The sequence below is a fragment of the Antedon bifida genome, chromosome 4 (assembly GCF_963402885.1).
Source record: "Antedon bifida chromosome 4, ecAntBifi1.1, whole genome shotgun sequence".
Taxonomy (NCBI): domain Eukaryota; kingdom Metazoa; phylum Echinodermata; class Crinoidea; order Comatulida; family Antedonidae; genus Antedon; species Antedon bifida.
This window is the reverse complement of record NC_136229.1, coordinates 5,093,394-5,104,450: the sequence shown is the minus strand read 5'-3', so window position 1 is coordinate 5,104,450 and position 11,057 is coordinate 5,093,394. Positions and strand designations below refer to the sequence as shown.

The 11,057-nt window shown below is 35.3% G+C and overlaps 3 protein-coding genes across 3 annotated transcripts; all 3 read right to left on the bottom strand.

Annotated features, from left to right (window-relative positions):
- Positions 1-595: 595 nt before the first annotated feature.
- Positions 596-5,280, bottom strand: LOC144841441 (uncharacterized; the record flags this gene model as incomplete). The annotated part of the gene is made up of 7 exons (XM_078697771.1): positions 596-1,224; positions 1,540-1,631; positions 2,176-2,312; positions 2,454-2,621; positions 2,857-2,995; positions 3,518-4,552; positions 5,175-5,280. Coding segments are annotated over 7 exons (1,899 nt in total), but the record flags the coding sequence as incomplete, so codon positions are not given.
- LOC144841616 (uncharacterized) lies at positions 4,912-10,991 on the bottom strand. The gene is made up of 6 exons (XM_078698062.1): positions 10,873-10,991; positions 10,168-10,401; positions 9,757-9,856; positions 9,210-9,277; positions 8,617-8,757; positions 4,912-5,239 (listed from the first exon to the last, which is right to left on the bottom strand). The coding sequence occupies exons 1-5, from the start codon at positions 10,987-10,989 to the stop codon at positions 8,626-8,628; spliced, it is 651 nt and encodes a 216-aa protein (XP_078554188.1). The 5' UTR covers positions 10,990-10,991; the 3' UTR covers positions 4,912-5,239; positions 8,617-8,625.
- LOC144841604 (D-glutamate cyclase, mitochondrial-like) lies at positions 6,309-8,645 on the bottom strand. The gene has a single exon (XM_078698044.1). It carries the CDS (start codon positions 8,509-8,511, stop codon positions 6,691-6,693), a length of 1,821 nt encoding a protein of 606 aa, XP_078554170.1. The 5' UTR covers positions 8,512-8,645; the 3' UTR covers positions 6,309-6,690.
- Positions 10,992-11,057: the final 66 nt, after the last annotated feature.

Genomic DNA, 11,057 nt, shown 5'->3' with positions numbered 1-11,057 from the left:
AGTTCGCTCCAATGAGAGATTTTAATCAGTCAGCCCCAAAATACAAGTATCATAAGTTACCATGAACATTAGATAGGTACAATTGACGTGATCTATGTACAATAAATGTGGCAAGTGATACTAATGTGTTTGTGTGTCTTAATCTAAGTTTTGACCTTAGGTAGAACATGTTTCAGATATGGTATGGAAGGTATCAAAATCTTACATTGGTGTATATAAACGGCATATTAAACAAAACAAATGAGAGATATCTTCAATATTTCCACTATTACATACTTTGCATGGCATGTTCCTTGCGAGGAACCTTGCGCCATTTCCTCAAGATGAAGACAGCGACAAGGAAATAGTAATCCTTCGAGCACTTCGAGTGCAATAAGTTCTTTGGGGGTCCTTGTAAGATGGCAGTTTAGAGGTCGACATGGTTTTACAGTACACAGTTTGAATGTTCGTTCATTTTCCGTCAGTATAAATGAAATTTTAAATAGTGACACTAGCATGTCTCAACTTGTGGATCTAGCAAAGTAATATGATTTTCTTATAGCCAAACACAATCTTAGTTTAAAAAGTATTGTATTTAGTACTTTTGTAGTAAATGTTAGTGCAAATAGATATATACTAGTTAAAGATCATGCATATTGATTTTCAGAAAAATCGATTAATTGGTGACGTCACAAATGCTTATTAAAATCTCGAGTTATCAGTATGTTCAATATGGACCAAATGTTAAAGTAGAACGCCCTCTGTTGTTCTCTGCATTTACATTCTGAGCACTTAATGCTTTATAATAATAATATTTATTTCTGTCGTTTTACGCTTTCAGTATCACAGTACTGATTTTAGGTGTGTGGATATAGTCACAAACATATAATATATAGAAAACTTACTTAAGATAGAAAACATTCTAAATCACCAAAATATTTAAAAATCAAAATGGTCCAGTGAAGGTTAAATAAAATAGGAGAAAACTAACATTTTGTACAAAATGCTTTTTAACTAGGTCCTTCAGTCTGATGCCTGACCTAAAATAAATGCGACAGTCCCTTCTGTTTTCAGTTTTCGTGGCTGTTTAAACTGGTTAAAAGTAGCTGTAGAATTGTCAACGATGTAATTCTTCAGTCTTGCAAATCCACCTGGTTTGACAAAGATGACGTCTGTTGTACCGATACCGTTTTGGGAACGCCACATTTTGTACAAGGCCCCGTGCTCACAAAGTTCAGCATCCAGCTAAACAGAAAAGATAATTAAGTATTATCACATAATTTATAAATTCATATGGTCACATACAAAGCATATAATACATATTTTTTGTAGTATAATTATACTATGTTGTAGCTACTGCCAATTACAGTGTAAACGGACGTTTATTTAAATATTGCATAATTCATCCATTTTTGAAAAAGTGTCTATATCTGCGAGTTCTATCCTTGGAAACAATGTATTATTTTATTTTGCCACGGTATTTTATCGTTTTCCTCTTCACTCATTTATTACTTAGAGTTGTACTTTTTTCAAAGTCTGTAAACAAAGCAATCGACTTACTAGTGTACTTATATGTTCTCCGATGTCACCTTTATTTCCTTCAACTTCCACGAATACTACATAGTAATGTGGACCTTGCCGCTTGGCAGAATCTACAGCGTATGAAAACAATATTAGACTGATTGCTATATATATCTCGGTCGGTTGATCGATTGGTTGACCGATTGATTGATCGATTGGTTTATCGATATGAATTTATTTTATTGATCGATTGATACATTATTTGATTGATTTGATCATGAATTGATATCCTTATTGTTGCTAGATTGGTATATTTATTATTTGATTTATAGGCCGATTGATTTGTTATTGATGATTATTGGTATAATCAAGTCGTAATTTGATAACTGATTAATATATTTTAATTATCAATTGATAGTGATTGGCCAATCTCTGATATTTATTGATCGCTATACGTATTGACTTATTTGATATATTGATTGATTTTTTGATAGGAACTTGATATCTTTATTGACGCATGTGTACTAATTCATCAATTATTGATTGGTTTATTGATTGATTGACCAATCGACTTGTATATATTAATATATTGATTATTGATTATGTGTATGATGTGTATTGATTGATAGGATGGCTGATTTACTATATGTATTGATTTGCATAACACTACAGTACCTGGCATCAGTAAGCTCTCAGCACAAGCATATTCAATAAGTGTAATCCCTGAAAACTGTCTGAATGTGTTCTCCAGAGCCTTACGCATGCAAACCTCATCAACCTTCTCTCCACGAAGGTTCATCAGTTGGCCGTATCTTAAAGGAGAGAAAAACAAATGACATATATGTGTTTTAAAAACAGATAACGGCTCCATTTTCGCTTTAATCTGAATGTCTGCACACTTTTGTTAGCCTATATAAACTAGTTTATTTGTTATTGCTTGAAATATATCGTACCTGTACTGAAATTCAACGACCGGGGCTTCATTGTAAAAGTCGACAACTTTAATGACGTCACCAAATCGAAATCTATATAACCCGCATGTCCAGTTACTGACTACAAGCTCATAAGTCTGTCCAACTTTGACCTGGTCTCCAAAAAATGCGTTAGCATTACTTTTTTCGCTGAATAAAAAATTAAATAGAAGAAATTTAGTCTATTAGTTTAGCCGAGATAAATCGTTACATACCGTTTGTGGAATGTACAAATGATGCAATCGTAATACCTAGATAGAAAACAAATGGTTTGTAAGCATCTCAATTCATTAAACATCAAACCTACAATTAAATGTTCGCAAAGTTGCATCTCTGAACTGTGCCGTCTTAGAAAGTTTGTGGCCCAATAAAAACATGCATTTACCTTTCCTCAATTGGAATAAACTCAAACAAAAGTGAATCTGGAACCAAAGTATAACGATGAGGTGGCGGTCTAAGAATAGTTAGATTAACACCATAGAAGCCCTCAGTCCCTACATACCGCTCCGAGGCAAATGTTACGCCTATAAAATAAAACAATTATAACCTCGTAATAAATTATAACATAGAGATATTATAGTGTTCACTAAAACTATAGGTTTAAGCCTGATACTGATAAATTTTTGTTTTTGAGCAGAATAATACAAAGAAAAATATAAGAAATTAACGGGAAAAAAAGGAGGAAAACAATAATTAAAGAAAGAACATATGAAGACAGATATTACTGATTATTTGTAATGTATTTAATTATGATATGAAAGAATAAAGATGGTGGTTCACGCCACAAAAGAGAAAAAAAAGGTTTAAGCCTGAACGTACAGAATGTTTACCAGTCGGATCGATTTCACAGAGGTATGCCTACAGATCAAAACATTAGAAGTCGAAAATGACCACCAAAAGGAACCCTAGACTCTTATGGTAATATTTTCTTAACAGTACACTATAGTTCCCCGTCCTATTACAGAATTTGCGTAGGCCATTTAGTCCTACTAATAAATAAAGTTCGTCAAAAGTTGAACTGTATACAACCTATATATTAAACATACCTTTCATATATGTATTGCCAATCCGCTCGGCACATCTGTTAAGATCTGTTCCAAACCAAATACGTAGTTTAGGCCATATGCGTTTGCCTATTCCGTCGAAGCCTTTTTCAAATTCTGTTCTTAGGAACTGCACTCTATCCGTGTTACATTTACCTTTTAACTTCTCTTCTAGATCTGCACGTACGTCTACAGGAATATTTAACTTCGACCATAATGAGCCTCTTTCGATGTCCGTTAGCATCTGTTCCCAGTGTGTTTCAAGTATTTTAAAAGCAGTTATTAGTAGCGGCGTGAACAACACAGTCATCGATTTTATAAATCTATCACGAATGCCAAATAACAAATGAACATAACACGCTTCAAACTCATTGGAAATTTCAAAACCTGAAATTGGTGTAGAATAGATGAGTAAATACTTCTTATGGGATGGAGAAATGGTTGAGCCAGCCTGTACAGAAATACCGCTTTCAGACGGTAGACTCTTTGGACGCACGTGGAAATTAAGAGTGCGTTGAAAAGGGCTGCCCGGGCTGAGCGTTTTCTTAGAAATACTTGGTGCAAGAAAAATGATAGGCTTCCCGAAACCCCAAACAGTTTGATTTGTGTATGGTATTTTCTTTCCTTTTCCCGTAGTTCCCGATGTCAGTGCCAGTCTAACAACGCCATCCTTTGTCATGACGTTTGTTTCTCCGGCGCAGATGCGATCAACGTATTTCTCATAGTGACTATACGTGGTCAACGGATGCCTCGTTTTGAATTCCTCAAGACTGTGGATATCTCCAAGATTAAACTCCTTTCCATATATGGTAGTTTGATTATAGCGTAGTCCGTGCAGGATATACCTTTCTTGTGTCTGCCTGAATTTCTTTGTCTGATTTTTAAATGACTTAATCGTGAAAAAAGAGACGATCTTTGTTATCAGGCTCAGCTGGTAGATCAGATATACAGACCATGCATCTAGATGGTCAGACCATGTCAGTGACGATATGTGGACAAAAACCAAGCCTAAGACCGTACAAAGCAGTAGTACGATTCCTGCAATTAGGAGATGTTAAATAATGTAAATTAAAGTAATATAATATAATAAATAATAAAGAATGGTTTCCAAAGAATCCTACTTTTTCCTCAGTAGGCCTGATTGCCTGATTAGTTAGGCCTGATATAAGCACACAGTAGTAGGTATATTCTTAGAAATTGTAACTTGACCTAGGTAGGCCAGTAATCCTCCATTTCCACTATAACAATTCATTCAGGAATAATGTCGTTTATTGCACTTATTTTTCTGATTTCAACTTGCTTCTATCTCAGCACCATGGGTAACTGGAAAACCAGCTTTGCTCGTATGGTCACCCACACCAATAGTAATTTCACAACATTTCATTTCATATTATTATTTTGTAATGGTGAATACAATGATACAGATACAGCCTATACTACTACTGTATTATACAACAACTGGGTATTAACAGATTTACATAATAATGAAGTTCCTGTTCCTAAACAATGATATTATACTCCACTCGCCTTCAAACAACAGCAATAGTGACGACCCGTCCTCTAAATCGTACCACCACAAAACCACGAAACCAGTCCACGATGTTAAAATACGATGTAAACTGCAGGCGGTAATAATACTACCTATTATACCTAAACATACCCTGGCTTGATGCGTCGTCGTCATTTCGTGTGAAACAGCACTTCGTGTTTATAGGAGAATTTGACCTACAAAGACATGAGTAATATTTTGATAGCTGTGTGCTTTTTTATATATTTAAAACAACTTATAGAATTGTATTTAGGCCACCAGTCGATGAGGGCGAGCTTGAGCAACGAGATTACATTATAAAGAATGTAATCGTTTCAAGCATTATTTCAAATGTTTTAAATAGACCCGAGTTCGACTCTCAGTTGGCAGATTCAGTTGCATAGGGATATTATAGTTAACTATAATATCTCTATGGTTGGTATTACCTACTACAGTGGATAATGTTGATAGCTCGAAAATAAAAATCTGATTACTGAAAGATCTATTACCAATATGCTTGTCATCTGATTACATGTTTCGCCACTACCGTTTTATTTTTCATAATTATTTTATATGCCTCTCTACATTTGTGTACATAGGTAATTTTTAACTATTCCTCCACTGTTATGAAAGTGCTTAATACAAAAGAAAATTATGATAGTATAGATCTATAATTATTGGAACGTATCGACCAATATAAATGTGTTGTCTGTACATGACCTTTAAAGGTCATGTACCTCTCTACCTTTGTATACAGAAGATTTTACTAGGTAATTTTTAACTATTCCTCCACTGTTATAAAAGTGCTTAATACAAAAAAAAATATGATGATAGTATAGATCGATAATTATTGGAACATATCAATCAATATAAATGTGTTGTCTGTACATGACCTATTTAAAGCCAAGTATAAGGGGTATGATACTAGACATTAGGGCACGAAACACGTGATTTGTTCACATGACACTGGAGAAATCTAGATACAGTATTGAGAATCGGAATCACACCGACACTCGTTCCTCATATCATTATTTCTTTAATTTATATCAAACATGATTGTAGGCCTATCTTATTTTTGTACTTCATTTTTTTTTTTGCATACGTCGTACTATGGTGGTCATATAATTGTAGATGGCCTATTTTTTAAGATATTACAAATTAACAAATTATGTTTTTTCTATTTTGCACAACAAAATTGTCTTATTAAATATTAGGCATTATTATAATAGGGCCTACAAAGATTAAAAGAATAATAATACGTTATCCTCAAATCAACCAATGCTTTTAATTTAACCATAGAAAACATCTGCATAATTATTAGGTAGTTAATGTATAATTAGGAAGAATTTTCTTGTATAGTATTACAATGAGGTACCGGGCCTAGGTATTTTGACCTATAATTATTTAACCAAAGAAAATATTATCTGCATAAATATTAAATAGTTATACAGTAGTTAGGAAGAACTCCCTTGTATAGTACTTCAATTAGTTACCGGGCCTAGACATTGGTCTATAAGTAAATATTATACATATCTGCATAATTAATAAGGAAGAATTCCCTTAACCAAAGAACATATCTGCATAGTTATTATGGAAGAATTCCCTTGTACAATATTTCTTTACATGTATTACTGCATAGGTCTAGATTTCAGAACATGGCTATAATATCTTGGACCATTTTACTGTGAACACCGTCAAAAGGTAACCCATCCACACTCAGTGATCTTTTACCCAGAATGCCATCATATATCCCCATCTCTAAAAGAACCTCTAAAGTCCGCTTCTCATTCTCAACCGTTGGCAGATGCATAACTATATCGTGTTTTTGTCGCGGAAAACCGCTTGATCTCCTTGTGTATCGATCGTGAATGGGGCACAAATTCAATAGGGCTACAGCTGCAGAAAGACCGTATCCTCCCCAGTTTGAAACACCGGTAGCCACCAAATAATCCGTGCTCGTTACACAAGCAATCTTTTCCCCGAGCGGTATGTATTTGTGTACTTTCTCCAATACCTTGCCCATGCCGAGTTCATTTCCGCCATCGCCTACACCGGTCGTTGATACGCCCGGTATCGATTTAGCAGCTTCAAATAACAAGTCAATGTTGACTAGATGTTTGGAGATATCTCGTCCTTTCATGGTGTAGAAACTGCCATCGGCAGCTATACCTGATCGCTCTATAGCAACGAGGTGGTCGAATCTTGGGCCGTCACTGCCAGTCAGAAACTTAGAAGCTTTAGACTTATCAATATCTGATGGACAGGTTACAACTGGGATTGGTTTGGTCAAAATTCCTTTCTCTAACAAGGAGTTAACGAACGAAATCATGACAGAGTCAAAAGTACCGCTATCGGCTATAAAAGAAACTTCCTTTCCTAATGACTGCAGCATTACTGCTAAAGTAACAGCCCCAGAAAGACCATCATTTTCATAAAGACTTGGGGTATCCACCATACACGGAAACCCGGTGACGATGGCTACTGAAGAGGCGTGTGAAAGAGATAATGCTGATTTTAGAAGATCATTCTCCACAACGAGATTGCCAATTCCACGATCACCGGGATCTGTCGCTATTAGTTTCTCCAACTTCGAGATCGTCTTTAATGTCACATCTGAAGCAACACTAGCAGAGTATGGGTTATTCGTTAAATCTATAACACGGCTATCATCAGGGTTTGTATCAGTACCATCATCTAGCGGAGTATCGCACAAATACATACAACCTGGATTATGTGTAAACGCCAAGTCAGGTTTCAATGCCTTGACGGCCTCTAGGCCGGTTACACCGCAAGCCCAGAACACCGGCACATCATTCTCTTTGAACGGCAATACAGCTCCGAAATCCGGCTTTGATATATCATTAATGCCAATAAGAGCGGGATTTCCAATATGTATTGGAGCCCCGTGAGCTTTCTCAAGCGGACTGGTGATCCTGAATGCTGTTTCTACCAAGCTTTTGGGTATTGGACGAAGAGAAACGACCACATTACACGCAAATGGCCCAACTGAATAACACGGTATATTGGTGACGTACATACTGACGTTTGTGTTTTGTTCCACGTTTCTGAGTGGCACTCCTGCATCAAGAAGGCGCTGATCAAATGTGAAGCTACATCCCAGATACGACGTACAGAAATCACTAAATGCATACGTCATCAGATCACCAACTACGTCTACCTTTTTCCCATTCTCCCACACGCAGTACGCAGGAACATCAGTTCTAATGTTAGAGTCTGATGTAGAAAGAGGAGGCGCATCACACTGCCCAGGTTTAGATTGAAAAAGCAACGGAAAAGCACCTGTGTTTGCCTGGCAAAACTTTTCGAAATCAACCGCGTATTTGCTAGGTAAAATCGTCAGATTGGCTTGATAGTAGCCTTGGCATACACCAGACGTCTGCAGTTTAAAATGGTTTCCTGTTCGGATTGCTAGCCTTGCTACTCCAGGTAAAGTATTTGCAGATATCATAATTTATATTCTATTAATACTTGTTTTAAATTGATTCGAAGGAAATAAACTTTTATTAATCTTAAAGTTTTATGTTTATATGTTAACCTAGATTTCGTCTCTTACAGAGTTTTATCAGCCAACAACGACGTTTGCTTTTCGAAGACTTAGCAATCCGTTTACGATGTCACTTGGAAGCAAGTGTATTCTTGAATATTCGTCAGTGTTGCTGTACCTTAGCTTTGTTTGTGGATCAGTATATTTTGCCTGAAATGTAAAATAAAATGTATTACTACAATAATAAACAAATTAAAAAGTACAAAAGAAACTAAATTAAACCAAAACAAAACAAAACCAAAAAAATTGTGATTAAAAAAAAATGTCTTGAATATTTATTTATTTTTATGTTTAACAATTATTTACTGTACTTTTGCCGTATAGAGCTTGGTTTGCACAGAAGACACAAGGAGTCGTCAAGGACGTAATGCAACGCAACGTGATTTGACCAATCACAAGCAATGGATTATTCAAACAGTTGCTTTTCATTGGTCAAACTCGCTTGCGTTCTGTCAACATCTTGGCGTTGTGCCTCTAGTGGGAAGCAACCTTAAGCAAGCATCCAGGAATGGAATACGTTAAAATAGAGAATCTATGTTAAAAGTACTGTAATGTACATACATATAGCATATCTAAACTGTGTTATTCTATAGATAACTTACTGTTAACCCTGACAGGTCTGAATATTTCTTTGCAGGTTTAAAACTTGGTGGGGCATCAATACTACCGTCTAATATAATAAAACATTTTTCATGAAATATTTAGCAGTATAGAACGTCTGTTTCATAATTGAAGTGTTTCAAATTATTTAAATAGACATTTAAAGATTCAATTGATTGACAATTGGTTGGATGATTTCAATTAAACTAAAAGGGAAAAAATGTGTAAGGTGTACAAGGGTATATTTATATAATATCATTTTTTCATACAACTAAAAAATACGGAACTTTCGCCAATGAGCTATGCTCGACGCGATTATGAGATCATGTTCCGAATATGAGCACTGTTTCTATAATTTACAGTATGATTTATATATATATATATATATATATTCTTAAAGAATATATAAAACAACAAAAAAATAACTGTTATAATGTTTAAAGCTCTAATATGGTAGTGATATACCCAAATATGGTGGTGATACGATGTCATCATGTCCATAATATATTATATGGGCACATCACATTTTTTTGTCACATAGGATCTTACATGCAATCTGGTTTTGGTTTCCAGGAGCTCTTTCAGCTGATACTATCTGCCTTAGGCTCTTCCAACCTTTGTTCTTCCTCCTTCCAACAGTTTTATCAAACTAAGAAGAAATCAAATGTGAATACTTTGTTTAAATAGCATTTTACTACCAAACTCATGTGTTTTGGAAAATAACTAGTTTACACTATATTCAAAATAATATATTATGATATTATATAAATTGGTTATTTATACTTCTTGGTCATTCTAATAACTTTTTCTCTCTTTCTCTTCTCACCATATCATTTCTGTGCCATCATAATCTTTTAAATGCATGATACAAAATGTGTGCTAGTTGCAACATGCTGACTTAGACATTAGTGTTTGGTGTATAAAAACGTTTTTTAAGGAAGAAAGGACAACAATACCTACCAAGTACTGTGGATTTTTAAATGGGAGCTTTGGATTTACTGATACGGTTGGAAGGCTCGCCGGTGTTTCAATTTGCTGAGAGCTGCTTGTTTTCGTTTCGGTGATCACCGGTTCTTCTTTTGGTGGAACCTTTGGAGAGGTTTTGGTCACTTCAGCAACAGGTCGTGGTGGTGCTTGTTTTGTAGAAACACTTGTTGTAACTGTGTTTGTACTTTTAGTTGGTGTAGTTGAGGTCTTTGAATAAAAATGTGATAAATTGTTTAATTATCATAAAAAAAGCTTAGGCCTTGTATACTGTACGCACGTATCCTTCCAAATCTACATAGCAAGTCTGCATAGCTTACTACACTACAAAATACTGTATTATAGGGCCTATCTAAACTGTAATTCCATGAATAAAGTACTGTGAACTTAGTTAGCTAGCCCTCTGCTCCTAGTAGTAGTAGGAGTGGGAATAGTCCTAGTCTAGCTAGGTAGGCCTAGAGTTTGACTTTCCTACCTATAGGTCTCTAGTAGTAGTACTACTGTAGCAGCTAGGCCTGTTCTTTTTTATTTTGGAAGGTGGGAAGACGATGCTCATTTCCCGAACTTGTGCGAGTCAAAATCGGATCCATTTGGTATAGCCTAGCTTTGGGATATAACAATGGTCCCATAACAATGAACTGTAGCAATTAAATTCGCAATACCATGTTCTGGTTCACTTACCGATGCACCTCGTCGACGTTTGGATGGAGAAGGACTTGGAATTACTTTAGATTCTTGTGTATTTTGCTGAATATTTCTTCGCGACCTTGTATTCGGTCTTGTTGAGGGCGCAGACATGTTTGTTTTGAAAAAGACCTTTTATAATTGCCAGATTTATATTTAAAATACTTATTATTAAATGTCAT

Bases quoted from the DNA above. Each gene is read 5' to 3' on its own strand.
- LOC144841604 (XM_078698044.1), bottom strand. From the start codon at position 8,511: ATGATATCTGCAAATACTTTACCTGGAGTAGCAAGGCTAGCAATCCGA.
- LOC144841616 (XM_078698062.1), bottom strand. From the start codon at position 10,989: ATGTCTGCGCCCTCAACAAGACCGAATACAAGGTCGCGAAGAAATATT. The intron at 9,857-10,167 runs GTAGGTATTGTT...ATTTCTTCTTAG, and splicing joins TTAAAAATCCACAGTACTTG to TTTGATAAAACTGTTGGAAG. The intron at 9,278-9,756 runs GTAAGATCCTAT...TTATTATATTAG, and splicing joins AAACCAAAACCAGATTGCAT to ACGGTAGTATTGATGCCCCA.